Source organism: Hydra vulgaris, chromosome 04 (genome assembly GCF_038396675.1).
Source record: "Hydra vulgaris chromosome 04, alternate assembly HydraT2T_AEP".
NCBI lineage: Eukaryota > Metazoa > Cnidaria > Hydrozoa > Anthoathecata > Hydridae > Hydra > Hydra vulgaris.
The window spans coordinates 34,783,547-34,800,861 of record NC_088923.1 but is presented as its reverse complement, the minus strand read 5'-3'; the positions used below and the strand labels follow the sequence as shown (position 1 = coordinate 34,800,861).

Genomic DNA, 17,315 nt, shown 5'->3' with positions numbered 1-17,315 from the left:
AACCATTGCAGAGTGTATATTGATCCATACAAATCAGAGCTAGAGTCAAGGAGCCTTTTATCACAAGATCAACGTTGGATTGCCGATCATCTTCGTACAAGTCAATATTTTACTCAAATTGTGAAATGTGAAAATCGTTCTTGTTGTCGGATTATTAGAAGCTCTTACTTAACTTTAATTAGAGCAAGATTTCTTCCACCATCTGTCCCTGTCAACCAAACGAGAGACGGGCTCAAAGCAGTAGATGTCTCAGAAGGAGCAAAAGAATTGTTTCCATTATCCGTCTTTATGCTCATCGCATCAAACATTGAAAGTATTCTTCCTCGTACTGTCAAAGGATTTCCAATTTTGCCGTATGATGCATTTTATCCATCAATTCAGTCTAGCCTAGCTGATAGAATCTGTAAAAAGTGCAATATTTACTTTGCCTCTCAAGCTTTGTTGAAAAAGCACGATTCTATCCATTCTTCTGCTATAACACTCCCTTTAATCAAAAGGGTCCAACATGTTTGTATCGCAGTCATCGCCTTGCAGAAGAGTTCGAAAACTGCTGAATGGTTAGATGAAAATGAAGTTTACGCAACGAACTTGATTGTACCTCAAGAAAACAATATCCGTTTAGAGCGCGGAGAGCATTCACTATCTATTGTTTTATTCGATGATCACTTCAACAACCCATTGGAAGATTATATTAAGGATATATAATACTATTTGCTTGTTGATTATTTAATGAGATATCGACTATTATGTAACATAGTTTGATGAGATCTCCTATTATATAAATGTATAATTTAGTCAGAAAAAAAATCAATGGTTTTTAAGCATTTTTATTGTTTTTTAGGGGGGGAGTACACAAAAACTGAGATCATATATAACGGGGGGTTGCCCAAAATTTGTCAGAGTTTGCCAAAGAGGGGGGGAGGGGGGGAGTCGAAATATTGAAAAAAGACACTAACATCATTTATGAATGACCCCTAAACACACTCACTTTTCACGTTTATGGGTTAGCACATCAGTATCAGACGCAAGACCTACAGAATGGATTTCAATTGATCAAATACACACATTAGTCACCGTTAGCCACAAGCCAGCACTCTTATCCAAAAGTGTTACTACTCCGCACTAGTGTGAAATGATATGCTATGAAGTGAGATTTTAGATTAATTTAAAAAAAAAGGAAAAAAAAACAGCAACAGTAAAATGTAACTGTCAAAATTATTTAGTAAACAATTAAATTTTTTGTCGGCAAATCGACCTTTTTATTTAAGTCGGCAAATACTGTTGCGGCACTGGCTTCCCTCCTTTACTTGACATCTACTCGCGCCGGCCCTGCCTAGATCTATATAAATATAGCACATTCTTAATAAAATTAATGTTATTAAAAAATCATTAATAAAATCCTTCTTTAGTATACCAAATTACAGCAAAAAACTTTTCATAATTTTAAAATTGAAGACATGTCTTCTCTTTTCATTCAAACAATTTAAAATTTTCTACCAGACTATTGAATAATCCAACTTGTCTTTTACTTATTCTTACTCAAATAACTATCATTCAACATCCAACTACTTTATTCAAAAAAAATGAAAATTTAATGATTATAATAACTTGAAGAAAAAAGAAAAAGAGAAGAAAAAAATCAATAAATAAAATTTGTACGTCAGTTCTTCGTGGACACACATCCTACAACTCTAAGTATATATAAAATCCGTCGAGCTCACGGAATAATGACCGACATAGAGGATTTGTTTACTACATTGACAGACACAATGTTTTGTAAAATGAATTCGACTAAAAAAGTTATTAAATTTTTTTTTTCTTAAGTAAGTGAACACTAAATTTATAGACATAAATAAAACTTTCTATGAAAAGTCAATTTAATGCAACTTTCAATTCGATGAAAAGTCTTATTGTTTTTTAAATTATGGAAGATGAAGTTAGGGGAGATTATAATCCTACTGAGGTTTGAATTTTTTTCAAGTTTGTGTATATATATATATATTAGAATTTATTGCATTTATAAATATTAGTTTTTTTCTAAATTTTATAATATATGACTTTTTATTCAATACTTTTCTTATACAAAAAGAAGATGTCAGAGATGCTGCTCACAATTAATTTGATATTGAAAACATTATCAAATGATTTACTCTACAGAACAAGTATAATCATGAAGTAATATTTGCAATCATAGAGAATAAAAAAAAATTCTCATAACTCATTGATTTTAAAACATTGATATGTCAATTTTAAAAATATTTATTAACTAAATAGATTGGTTTATTTTTTCTGCTTGACATCACTAAAATTGTTTGTTTTAAAATTTTCAAAATTGGAACTTGCTAATATATTTGAAGCACTGCCATCTTGACAGCTAGAATCTATGCTAGTATTAATACCACCAACATCACCAGTACCAATAGCTACACCATCTCTGCCTTTGTTTTCCGAAGCTGCACCACAATATCTAGAATCAGCATACATTGTACTACATCAGTTCAAAAGTCAACTTACCTTCAGTCAACCTTCAATGTTGTAGTAACTCTGGCTATTAAAAAGGAAGTTTAAAAGAAAATTTAAAAATAATTTCAATCTACCAAATTGTTTGGAGCAGCTTTGGAACTAATGATTGGCATCTAACACATTGACACAAAAACACACATAGTAATGTTGACTTGCCAAAATTTGAATTGGTATTTGAATTGGTATTGTCTTAACATGCTAACCTAAAATAATTGAAAGATGCTGAAAGATAATAAAAGACAACACAAAAGCAAAAAGCAAAGTTTACTTAAAAAGTAAACTTAACTTTATTGTTAATTTTAATGAACTTTGAGCAGCAAATAACTCAAACTACAGCAGCGACTTTAACAACAACAACAACAATAGCAAACCAAGTCAATAGTAAAAAGTACCATATAGTTTAAAAGAAAGTTTCTACAATTTAAAAAATTGATGCCAGTGTGAAAGTTCAGAATCAATGTTTTGTCAAACATACTAAAGCAATATGTAAAAGGGATAGAGATGTAACAAGGATTTATAGGCTATATAGTGATGAGATGGAGATAAAAAGTGTTGCACAAGTGACAACTTAACTCAACCTCCAGAACTTCTAAATGGCTCAACATTATCACAAGAATAAAAAAAAGTTTTTTTTTCAATTGGTTGTTGTTTTAATTTTTATTGATTATTTTTATTGTTACTTTTGGATGTTCTTTTTTAGTTTGATTTATACTAAACACAACTCAAAAACTAGTGTTTTATCTATTTAGTCAGTTGGTGTATTTTTGTTTATTTTTTATTTTTGTATCGTTAGTGTAATTTTGTTACTGAATATATGTAATGTATATATATATATATATATATATATATATATATATATATATATATATATATATATATATATATATATATATATATATATATATATATATATTAGTACTATATATATATATATATTAGTACTATATATATATATTATACTATGTATATATATATTATACTATATATATATATTATACTATATATATATATAGATTCTTGTAATATTAATGTTACAAACATATGCTTATAACAAGTATAAAATCAAATTTTGTATTTAATAAGCAATTTTTTAAAGGAATAAACAGATAGCTCATGCATTAACCAAAAGCTCTTGTAAGAAGCTGTTTAAAGAAGCAGCTCACATGGCTTGCCGTGTGAGCTCATTTTCTCCTGTATATATATATATATATATATATATATATATATATATATATATATATATATATATATATATATATATATATATATATATATATATATATATATATATATATATATATATATACAGGCCTCGGCAGGAGAAAATGAGCTCACACGGCAAGCCATGTGAGCTGCTTCTTTAAACAGCTTCTTACAAGAGCTTTTGGTTAATGCATGAGCTATCTGTTTATTCCTTTAAAAAATTGCTTATTAAATACAAAATTTGATTTTATACTTGTTACAAGCATATGTTTGTAACATTAATATTACAAGAATCTATACATGACAAGCGTCATTTATTGCGCCATAAAATTTTTATTTAGACGTGCGTTGTCTGGGTTTTCACACTAGCTATCCATTTATTTGTTAACAACATTACTTATTTGATAAAAAATTTGACAAAGAGCTATAAAAGTTTCTACAGCTTATAAAAAATGTTTTATATTTTCTTATTGTAATAGAATTCAGGCATTTTAAGAATTATTACAACCAGGGATGCAGAGTCCCAAAAGGACTCCGGCTTTAAATCTCTACTTTTTTCAAGTCTGTAGTGTCCAGAAGCTTTAAACATGATTGTTGACTTATGATCTGCTATAAGAAAAAAGTTAATGAGATTTAATGACTTGAAACTTATTGTTTTTAAGCCCGGAGTCCTAGAGTCCTTGCCGCCATTATTTCTAAGGACTCCGCGTGTAAAAAACAATTGTTCCTCTAACCTAAAAGTCTTATGTTTTTAGAGCTCCTGGATGCCAAAAACTAGGATAAAGTAATCTTTTTGTGACTTTCAAATCCAGAGTCTTTTTTGGGACTCCGCATCCCTGAATACAATAGTTAAAAATTCCACAATAAAAGTGAATAATATATTAAAGTAAATAACGCATAAAATATATAATTCATTACATAAAATAAAAATTATTATGCAATAATTTAATGTGTAATAATTTTACACTTTATCAGTTAAATAATCTTATATTTTGTTAACATAACTTTGAGTATAGTAATTTTATATTTATCAGTTAGTCCAATATAATCAAAACATGTGCATTTCAATCGCCACTTTAAAAATTTTTTTTTTTTTTTATCATACATCTTCATTTTAAAAATATTTATTAATTGAGCATTGTTGCTACTTACACTGATTATATTACAAAGTTACAACTTCTTTTTACTTTTCTTGTTGAAGGCCTGTGAAATAGATTTTATGAGAGGCTGGGCAGATTATATAAAGTAGGTACACAGTATAACCACTAATTTCAGTCTCCCTTTGTCTGTACCCTTTCAATTACTCCTCCCTCTCTAGCAACTGTCAATGTAATCAAAAAAAAGGAGACCCCATTCACTTGTTAAAGTACACAAATAAATAACAATAAAAACCAAATATTTAGCTAGTTCAACATTTTTCAAAGTTTTTTGTTACTGCGCCTTCAGCTTTACAAAGGTTGCCATATTTTTTTGCTACTATTTTTTGAAATTAAATGTCTGCTGGCAAATTAAGTGTGTATATACAATTCTCTTTTTTCTTGTGTGAAAACATGGCTTGCAGCTTCAGTTACCAACTTGACGCATCTTTTAACTGACTATGTATAAGAAGTCCAGTCAGGAACTTTCATAGAACAGTTTACAATGGTAAGTGGAGGCTCAGTTACACCTAAGTTCCATGTTATAAGATCTGACAGCTGTTCAGCATTAGGATTTATTTCTGAAGTTTTTAATTCGAGACTACTATCTCCAACTTGAGTTAATTTATCTCCTAATCCTCATATTTTTAGAATTTTATTTATAATTTCTTTTCTTTCTTCTGTATTTTTGCTGCAAACATGGTTTTTAAAATTGCTTCAGAATGTACATACCATGCTGATCATCTAGATGTTGACACAATATCTAAAACATCTTTACTCTAAGTTTTAAGTAGTTCTAGTTGATACAAAACATGTCTAGATCTCTCAATTGCTTATTTTTTTCACCCGGCCTATTGTTTGGTTGTCTGGCTTAAAAGAAAAGTAATATATATATATATATATATATATATATATATATATATATATATATATATATATATATATATATATATATATATATACATATATATATATATTTTTTAAACATCTTCACTTCCAACAAGGCTGCAAGCAGCCACTAATTAAAGTTGGAAGTTACTGTAAGAGAAAAGATGAAGATTGTAGAGCAAGATAACGATTGATGGACGATTTAAAAGATTGCAAATTATATGAATCAGGAAAGCAAGATGAAGGAAGCGAATTCCAAAGAACTGATGTTCGAGGAAAAAAACTGACAAATAAGCGTTTTTGGAGCACTTAGGAACAGTCACAGAAAAAGTATGACACTTAATTGAATGACAAGTAACACGAGAATGAATTTTAGTAGATGGCACAAGAGACGCTAGCTCTTTAGAGCAGTGCCCATTATAGTATTTGTAGAAAAGAGAAAGAGAAGCAACATTACGACGATGTGATAATGGTTGAAGGTTGGCTGCAAGAGCAGGTCCAACTATGTTTACAATGCGTTTTTGCACCTTGTCTAAAAGAGAAAGGGCATCATTAGAAGATCCGCCCCAGATATGGCAACAGTATTCCATACAAGGCCGGATTTGAGATTTATAGAGATAGAGAATAGAATCCAGAGTAAGAAAGTGGCGAGCTCGATAAAGAGATGCAACCTTAGCAGATGCTAATTTTGCAACCGATTTGATATATGGTTTCCAAGAAAGATTGGAAGTAAGAGTTAATCCTAGAAGGTGAAGAGTAGGTGACTCATCGAGTACATCACCGTTCATAAATATAGAAAGATCTAAATTATTGCGATAACGATTGGCTGAAAAAAATTGAGTTTTATCTGAATTAAAGTTCACCAGCCACTGTGAGCCCCATGCTGTAGCAGAAGTGAGATCCTTTTCAAGCTCAAATGCCCCCTCCAAGCAATCAGAGGGTGTTGGTTTCTTATCACGACAAGAATAAATGGTAGTATCATCAGCAAACAATGCCACCTTAGATGTGAGAATATCTGGAAGATCGTTAATGTAAATTAGAAAGAGTATAGGGCCAAGGATAGAACCTTGAGGAACCCCTGAAGTTACAGAATAAGAAGAAGAGTGTTGTCCATCGAGGACAACTTTTATGCTACAATTGGAAAGGAAGGATTCAATGATCTTAGAGATGTTGCCGGATACACCATAAGAAGAAAGCTTATGGAGAAGACCAGCATGCCAAACTTTATCATATATATATATATACATATTTTTTATATATATATATACATATATATATATATATATATATATATATATATATATATATATATATATATATATATATATATATATATATATATATATATATATATATATATATATATATATATATATATATATATATATATATATATATATATAATATGTATATAACTTAAAATATATAATACAGTTATATGAGCTTTCTTTTAAAATATTTACCTTTCTTTCTTTTTTCTCATTGCAAGTTGTTGTTGTTTTATTTAATTTTTTAAAATTCTTTCCTATCTGCACCACCAATATTGAAGCTCCAAGAATCTGTTTTTTCTCCTCTCTCTTATATTTTTGCTCTATTATTAATTATTTTATTACTAATATTTTTACTTTATTTTCTCATTTATACTTTATATGAACTTTTCTGTATATACTAAATCACATTTGTATTATAAAGATAGGATTAGTTTACATTTAAAATATAAGATGTCCACAAGCTTGTCTAATTTCAAATTAATTTTTCTTTTTCAGCTTTTTTCCCATGTCTAATACTAACATCAACAGCTGACTTCCACAAATACTTAAGTTTTTAATAAATAGTTTTTTTATGAACTATAACAGGGTATGTAAAAAGTGTATTTGGTTTCAACCATTGACCAAGTAAATTGGGTAATATATCAGTTGTTAGCTGATCTACAAAATAGTTTCTTATATTTTTTTCATTATTTTTTCTCAGAAATATACCATATCTTAATATATCTCTAATCGTTGGAAGATGTATAAAGTTCATTTCCATTCCCTACAAGTTCTCATTTTAATTAATAGTGGATTTTTCATTCTTTTTTACATTTTTAATAAACAAAATATGTTTACCGGTGCATTCCTTTTGGTCCGACTATGAAGTATTAATTATTTTTAAAAGAAAAAAAATGGCAACCAGCAGACTATTAACCTAATAGCCAAAATAAGTGATATTAAAATTAAAATTTTCCAAGCTAGCTCTGAAATAATATCATTTTTGCAAGTATCTTTTTTTTAAAAAAAGTGACGAAGTTATATTTTTTCACTACTTATTTTTCTTATTTTTAATTGATATATTTTATCTAAAAAATTGACACACCCTAGTGCTACATAGTTGTTGAATGCTTATTGAGGCAAATGTTAATCATGCATCAGAAGCAACATGCAAAAGATTGTTTTAATGGTACAGAGATAATGATTTTGAAATTAGGAATAAAGAACATGGAAGACCACCATTATTAAATGATGATGATGATTTGAGTCAAACGCAAGTGGCAGCAATGTTAAATGTTCCACAACAAACAATTTCTGAGCATTTAAAAGCTATAGGAAAAATCCGTAAGAGTAAAAAATGAGTGCCACATAAACTGAATGAAAGACAGACAGAAAAACCAAAAAAGCACTTGTAAAATTTTGCTTCAAAAGTACAAAAGAAAATCAATTTTGCATCATATTGGCGATAAAAAATAGATTAATGTTAAGAATCTAAATTTAAAAAAATTATGGATTAATCTGGGACAACCATCAACATTGACTGCAAAACCAGATTGATTCGGCAAGATGGAAATGCTTTGTATTTGGTGGAATCAAAAAGGTGTTTGCTACCCCTCTTGCTTTATTCACCAGACCTAGTTCCTTCCAACTACCATTTGTTTTCATTGATAAGATATACATTGGCTGAGTAGCACTTCAATATATATATATATATATATATATATATATATATATATATATATATATATATATATATATATATATATATATATATATATATATATATATATATACATATATATATATATATATATATATATATATATATATATATATATATATATATATATATATATATATATATATATATATATATATATATATATATATATATATATAAATATATATATATATATATATATATATATATATATTGAAGTGATGAACCTACTAAAGGAGAAAAAGCCTTTGAAAGGCTGTTTCTCTTTTTGTAGGTTTATCAGGAAGAATGTCTATATATCAAAAAGCTCCAAATTATAAAAAAAAAGGTACTTAGGAAGTGTTAATACACAGGAAGTTGGGAATTGTTATAATTAATTATATAATAACTGTAGTTTGTAACTCGTACATTGACTACATTAAATTGAAAAATTAGTTGTGAAAAATAATTCTTTAGAATTAGGATAATTTTAATTTGGACATTTGTTTTTATAATTTTTTTAAAGGTATTTATTTTTGCATCTGCATTTAAAAATTAATTCAGATTTTTTGTTTAGTAAATTTTCTTGGTACATATGGTTAATAATTTCAAATTTTTCTTGCAAGCATAGCATACATTTTTAGGAAATATTATTATAGACAAGTGCAATTTTTAGAATAAACCAGTTTAATTTAATTTTAATATTTTTTTCTTTTAGTTGCCATATATATAGACAGCATATTCTCTTTGCATATTTTTAATTTTAAAAGATTGTTTATGGTTAGCATAACGTTTTTTTTATTTGCCTTCAGTTAAGCCAATATATTGTTTATCAAGGTTATTTTGTGAGAAAACAATGCATTTGTAAATAATATTTTTTGATAAGCATTTGCCATTCATTGGGCATTCAATATTGCAATTTTTTGCAATTCTTGTATTAATAGAAAAACATAAATTATGTTAGTGTATTCTACAAATAGAATGCTCGATGTTCTTAAAGAACAGAGCAATTACAAATTAGTAAAAACACTTATCTAATTTTGTCTTCGACAGGCTGTTTCTCCATCTGTAGGTTCATCAAGAAGAATGTCTAAATATCAAAAAACTAAAAAGAAAAGAATTTTAAGGCCGAGGCCTATGCAAACATTTTCAAAAGGCCAATTGTTAACAAAACTGTAAGTAGCAAGTGCTGTGACAATAAAACCACATGTGAAATTATACCAAGATTATGTAAATCAATAAAAATATATATTTGGAGATAATATGAAAGCCAAAAACAAAATAACAAAAAAACAAAAAACTTTTAATTTTTTATTTTTATTTATTTTTGTGTTAACAACTAATATTAATTAAAAATATGTTGATAGTAGTTGTTAGCTCTAACTATATGTCAAAAACATTAACTATCACTATATAGCCTATAAATCCTTGTTACATTTAAGAAACATCAAAGTTTTAAGCAACAAATCAAACATATGAGCTCTATGATGGCACATTATCAATTCACTCTGACAAAAGATACACTTGACAGGAGCTGACATTACAGAGACACAGAAATACTTGTCAAATATATATTTCTAATTTTTAGATATTGTTTCATTGTGTATAGTTTTTTTTAAATTAAAACCCTTTTTGATTAAATTTTATTGATTTATTTGTTCAAGAAAGTTTGTCAAAACTTTCTTAAACGAATAAATTATTTTGTTTCTAAAACATAGTTTTTTTTATGATTTGCAAAAAGGTTTTTTTGTTGGTAAAGAATTTTTAAATCTGATGTGTAACACTATTTTTAGTAGATGCCAAAGCAGTTTTTTACGTTGTTCTTGAGCAAATCTTTGATAGTTTAGTAACCAAACTATCAAAGAAGGATAGTTAAACTATTGCTTATTCTTCAAAGTTGGGTTTTATAAATAAAATTATAAAAAAAAAACTTGATTAAAAATACATTACTAACAACTTTTTTGAACAGATTTTAGAACAGTATAAATATATAAAAAAACTTTATAATAAATTAAAATTGAAATAAAATAAATACTAAAATAATAAAATAAATAATAAAAACTAAATAATAAAAACTATTTTAATTTAGAAAACCTTTAAAATTCTGTTTTTAAGAAAAATTCATGTGTTTAAATCTTTTTTAAATTTTAAAATATTTTAACTAATAAAAAATGTTAAAAATATATGGATGTATTAAGTATATATGGATGTATTAAATTCCTGTTAAGCAATCATGTCAATGATTGTTTTAAAATGGCTAGTCAAAAAAGGCAATTTAAACCATGATATAAAACACAAAATTAAGTTCAAAATAAGAACAGCTAACAATAGTCAGGGATAGTTAAAGTCATAAATTGTAGTGCTACTGAAACATTGTTAGTGTCAAGCGTCAATGTGATGTACAGACAGTGTCAGTGATGGAGCAGAATTATTTGTTTTGTAAGTAGTTACCATGTGGTTTGTATTATCAGCGCGACAAACATTTATTATAGATATATATGTGTCATGGGCGCCTCTAGGATGGTATGGGTTTGTGCCTTATGGTACAGTAAGAACATAAGATGACCATAAAAGAAGTATCATAGGTATCATAAAAGAAGTTCCACTCTGGGTGTGCTCTAGGGTATCCTTTTGTTAAGGTAAGGTAAGGTATCGCATTGTGTTGTCCCAAAAGGACTATTATACTCAGGGTATCCCATCAGGACAATTGCCACAGACCTCTGCATTGACAATGAGACCAGAGGACACTTAGTGGAGTTCAGTACAACTTGCATACTATTGTAAGTAATTTTTTTGACATAAGTGTTGATAAGTGCAGTGGTTTGTTGCAGTATAACAAAGTTCAGTGAGAGTTGCGTACTGTTTTAAGTTCTTATAGCTATGTATGTAATGTAAATAGTTAATGCAGTGTACGTGTGTGTGTCTACTGTAGTAGCATGTCTTGATAGTATGAGATTTTAGTACAAAATTAGTTGAAAGTCATTAAAACTGGTATAATGTAAGCTAGATGTGAATACTAGAAGTCCTATAATGTGTATCTGAAGAATAAACTAACTATCACAACTAGATTGTCTAGAATGTTAAAATAGAATTACACAAATATAGCAACAATAACTTGTATATATATTTTACAGTTGATAATCTGACTATATATTTTACAAAACAAATTTTACTAAAATCATATGAAATTTTGTAGCATAACAGGTAAATGTATATGGTGCAAAAGTGTGTTTTGTATTTTGTATAAGTGACAAGATTACCTTTGCATATGTCACGTGACTGTAATGTTACTAGGAGTATCTCAAGTGGAGTAGAATTATTTGATTTACAGAACAGTTAGCAGGTAGCCTAACAATAACATGTATTTATATTTAAATTTAATTTAAGTGTTATTACTTATCTTTTATAAAGGGATGTATGTAACAGAGCTGGAGAAGTAAAGAATTATTCATTTTTTAAATAGTTATCAGATGGTGTATGTAATAGAGCTGGAGTGGAGTTATTCGTTTTTTAAGTAGTTATCAGATGGTAAGTATAAAAAAGGGGGTTAGAGTAATTTATATAGAATAATAAAAGTTTTAAAACATTTATGGTGACAGTGGAAGTTAATGGCTATTGTTAGGTAAGCTGTTAGTGTTCGGCCTGACTAATGACTAGAAGTGATATTTGGAGAGGAATGATTCGTTTTATGAATAGTTTGTGCGGTGTGACTTGCGTGATAGGTATGATAAATATAAATAGTAAAAAGATGCAGTGACAATTGAAAGAATATTAGGTGTAGCAGCTTTAGTGTACTTGACAGTAGCTGTATATTAAATATAATGTGTAAATTAAATAAACTGTATTAAAATTTTTAAAATGCAAACACAAAAGAGAGTTTTGATATTATTAAGAAAAGGCGCAAGGCCAACACAAAAATGTTCAATGCCAAGATCAAGGCCAAGGACTAACAACTATGCCTGTTTATACAATATAAAATCAAGTTTTAAAAACAAAAAACTATTGAAATTTAAAAGTCTGGGAAAATGTTTTATTTCTGAACTTTTAAATGTCTTTAAATGTTTTGCTTAAAAAGCATTTCTACTTCACCTCCCACTCAGTAACTAATTAAAAGAGTACTAGATACATTGCTATATTAAACAACACTCTCCGTAAGTGTGCAATATATTTCAAAATGAAGTAAAAAACCCACACTTCTACAATTAGCAATATATTTAGTGACGGTGCTAGCATATAGTGATGCTATTGCATTACTATATTTCTTTTTGTTTTTAATTTTTTAGATAATGCTGATTATTTTAAATTACTACTATTTAAAAAATATTTATTTACATGATTAAATCATAATTTCTACTTATTGAGTTCCTTTGCTTCATATACTTAAATTAAAGTGAAACAATTTTGTTTTAGATATAATTTGTATTAAGTATTTATTTATATGTGTGTTGCATCAAACAATTTATGTGTGTTGTATTGAATAACAATTTGTATGTGTGTTGTATTAAAAAATGGTATAGTGTTAATCAGCATCTTTGCCTTAATGCTATCTTAATTTTTCTTTCATTGGAAATTTTTTACCAGACCAACCAAAATCTTTTTAAAGAGGATTTAATACTATATCAACACTTTATGTTTTGATAGTAAGTGGTACATATTTGTGGATTACTTGTTGCTGGTGGATACTTGGGTGGCCTTTAAAACAAAATTTTTGAAAAAAATCTGCTCATGCCCCCTAAATGTGTTCTATATAATACAAAAACATCAAGTTTAAAATTTTTTTGAAAAAAATTTTTTTTAAGAGGTTGCTCAAGACCCTTAAACATCGGGTGGGTTCTTAATATTATCGAAAAAAAAAAGCCAACCTGGTACTCAAAAGAAGCAAAATTAAATAAAAATTTTAAAAGTAATAATTATTTTTTATAAAAAAAAATATCATCAAAAAACTTATTAGTTTTGACTTTTTTTGTTTTTAGTTTAAAAAAACCAATAGGTTTTATGCAATAATAATTGCAAAATAATAATTTTTATAAAAAACAATTATTATTTTTGAAATTTTTATTTAATTTTGCTTCTTTTAAGTACCCGGTTGACATAGTTTTGATTTTTTTTTTTCATTAATATTTGGGACCCGCCCGATGTTTAAGGGTATTGAGCAACCCCTTAAATTATTTTTTTTCAAAAAATTTTTAAACCTAGTGTTTTTTTTTATTATATAGAACACATATATGCAGTGGGAGCAAATCTTTTTCAAAAATCTTGTTTTAAAGGCCATCCTAGTGGATACTGGTGGTTCAATTGGTTTTCAGTAGATATTTGTTAATCTACTAATACTATCAACTAAATTTCTCTCTTGAGTTTATTGTTTTGATTTTTAAAATTGCAGGTTTTTATTTTTGATTATGTTTTTTTTAATTCAATTGCTTTTTATGGATACGAGGAGATATGTACATTCTTTTTCTATCCAGCATATATTTTTATATGCATATTCTATTTTTCTAGCTGCTGTAGATGAAATGCATTTCTCTAAAAATTATTTTTTAATGTTTCCTATTTTAAATGCTGAATCATAAGTTTTAAAAACTTTCAAGTCATTTTTATTTTTAACAAAAATTAACAAAAAGGGCATAAAATATTACCTAATTGTGCAATAACTCATTTGTATTGGGTAAGGAAGATTTTTATTAGGTAAGAAAGATTTAGGCCCTCTAAAAGAAATGTTTATTTAGACACCCTTTATGTAGTTTTATTAATGTTTTTGAAACAGTCTTTGAATATGGTTGAATGTTATTTATTTTTATAGTTATATAAGTTGCCTTTATAGCACTCATAGAAAGAAGAAAAGTATTTAAAAAAATAAAAAAATTGACTAACTAATAAATTTAGTTAGTTGATTATTTTTAAACATAAAAGCAAAATTTTTAATTTTTAATTTTTCTACAGGATTTAAATTTTTACAAGTTTTTTTTGCAAGACAACAATTTTATGTTTAAGTTTGTATTTGAGTTAAGCCTTTCACCCAGCTTTTCATTTAAGTTTTTAACAAAAAAGCAGGTAATATCCGTGTCTATAAAGCTGGATGTAGTTCTATATTGTTTAATGAAATATATAGGAATATACTGAGCTATGCACTCTACATGTTTTATGTTTTAACATTTCACTATAGCCAGAGTTTGTTTTTATATGCTTGAACTTTTTATTTATTTTTAGGCAAAGTTTTGTGCATCCTTGTTATGGTTTGTTTGTCATCTTGGAGATGAGGTTAGCTGTGGTATAATTCCAGATGTAACAAATCCTATTGAAGTCACAGAATCGGTATAATTTTTAAGTAAAATGTTAGGATTAGTTTAGGAGGGTCAGAAGAATAGATTTACTACTGGTAGTTGGTAGAGTGTTCGCTTCAAGAAGAATCTTCACCATGTCCCTTAGCACAGCAGCCTTGATTCTAGTAGCCCCCTGCCAATAGGGCGACAAATTCAGTAAAAATATAGTTACTAACTGTAACTAGATTTTGTTTGAGGATATGGAGAGTTTTGTAGCTAGTACTCAAAACATTAGTTTTTTTTAAGTAAAGTGTGACCAGGATTTGAATTTGACTATATTTATATGAATATGATAATAAAATATAAAATCTTGAATAAATGTTGTTATGCTAATAGTATTTAAACAGTTAATTCTAAAATTTAATCAAATTGTTTGAACTGTATTTTTTCTTAAAGTTTCAATAAATTTTTTTTTTGAAGTGTCAACTGTATTTTTAAACGTTTAAAAAAATAATTATTTCTGTTTTTTTTCATTTACCTTTGCAAGGCTGAGGGGCCATTTCAGTCTGGAAGGCTACTTAGTATTATCTTCTATAGCTGATTTATATAAGCATTTGCTCACTAGTTTCGCTTATCTTTATAGCATATTGCGTTTTTAGAAAAAAAAGACATAAACTAAGAATAATGAAAGAAAGAATTGCTGCCCCATCCCAAACTCTCAATTGATGTAGCAGCACTCTACTATGAGTCAGGGTATTTGTCAGTCGAAATATCTACTGAAGCCGCTGGCAACAGACTATTTTAGTGCTCATCTACACAAGCAATTTAAGTTATATATATATATATATATATATATATATATATATATATATATATATATATATATATATATATATATATATATATATATATATATATATATATATATATATACACACACAATATTATACAAAACATTTGCAAGCAACATCGAACAATGCTAAAAAGTGTTCCTAATTTTACATGTCTTAAAAATAAAACAAACTATACTACCACAGCAAACAGTTCAGGAGTCTGGAGTCATAGCATGCCATGTCATGAGCAATCAGCTGACAGGTGACAGCACACAGGCAGAATTTCGTTGACAAGTGCCATTTTGCAGCGGACAAAACAAGTGCAACTTTTTTGGTTTGTTTTATTTTCTTAAGTCTGGTCCATGTCAACATCACGGAAGTTTTTTAATAATTAAAGGAGGTACCCAGAAGTTTCCAGAAGCATGCAGAAGCTTCCAGAAGTTTCCAGAAGAAGCATGCAGAAGCATCCAGTAGCATCCAGAAGTATCCAGAAGCATCAAAAAGAAGCATCTAGAATCTTCCAGAACAGGTTCACACAGGTTCATTTTACTATATAAGAGGCATGTAAATCGACATGTAATTCAGTCAGTATATGGAAGTCAATCAGTCAGTATTATCAAGACAGTTTATTGAAGTGAGTTTTATCAAAGTGTTTTATCGAAAAACATCAATACAAGAAGTGAAATACAACAAGTGTTTCATTACATCTATACAGTCCGCATCCAACCAAGACGTTGTGTTCCACAGAGCATTATTGTATCATCACAAGGTAAATGTTACACGGTAAGCCTTGAGAAGCGTGATTATTTATTTTTATTATTTTTATGACATCAAGTGCAAAAATGGCTCCCGACAGTCTTGGATTGGAACTAAGAAAGAAAATTATTGGCAATTATGTAAGTGGAATGTCACAAAAAAGTATTTGTGATAAATATCGCATGAAAAAATGGACCGTATCAAGACTATGTTCCAAATATCGTTCTACGGGGAAGTTGGCAGCAGATAACAAAGGTGGAAGACCGCGTTCCACCACTTCTAGAGAGGATTCTATGATCGTCAGATCCGTCAAGAAAGATCCCTGGATATCATCAGTTAAGATACAAAAGCAATTAGAGCTGCCTGTATTGAACCGAACAATCAGATGACGTGCTGTTGAAGTCCGATTGTTTTCTTGACGCCCTGCAAAGAAACCGCTGATTTCACTAAAAAACCAGAAGAAAAGACTCCTGTTTGCTACATCTCATATTGACTGGAATATGCAGAAATGGCGAACTGTCCTGTTCAGTGATGAATCGAAGTTCAACATCATTGGGAGCAATGGCATTTGCCATGTACGTCGACCAGCCGAAAAACGCCTCGATTTACGTTACTGCCATAAGACTGTGAAGCATGGTGGAGGCAATGTAATGGTCTGGTGTTTTTCTGCTAACGGTCTAGGTCCAATACATCAAAACGATGGAATAATGGACCGCTTTATGTATAAAAATATCCGGAAAGATGTTATGTTACCTCATGCTGAATGG

General features: G+C 28.3%; 1 protein-coding gene across 2 annotated transcripts in view; it reads left to right on the top strand.

The window, feature by feature from the left end:
* Positions 1-1,699: 1,699 nt before the first annotated feature.
* LOC100208928 (calmodulin-regulated spectrin-associated protein 1-B) overlaps positions 1,700-17,315 on the top strand; it is an 82,378-nt gene continuing 66,762 nt past the window's right edge. For both annotated transcript variants that reach the window (XM_065796169.1, XM_065796168.1), the window contains exons 1-2: positions 1,700-1,963; positions 14,907-15,011. In XM_065796169.1, the coding sequence (XP_065652241.1) occupies positions 1,925-1,963; positions 14,907-15,011 (144 nt within the window). In that variant the 5' untranslated portion in view covers positions 1,700-1,924. The remainder of the gene's footprint in view (positions 1,964-14,906; positions 15,012-17,315) is intronic.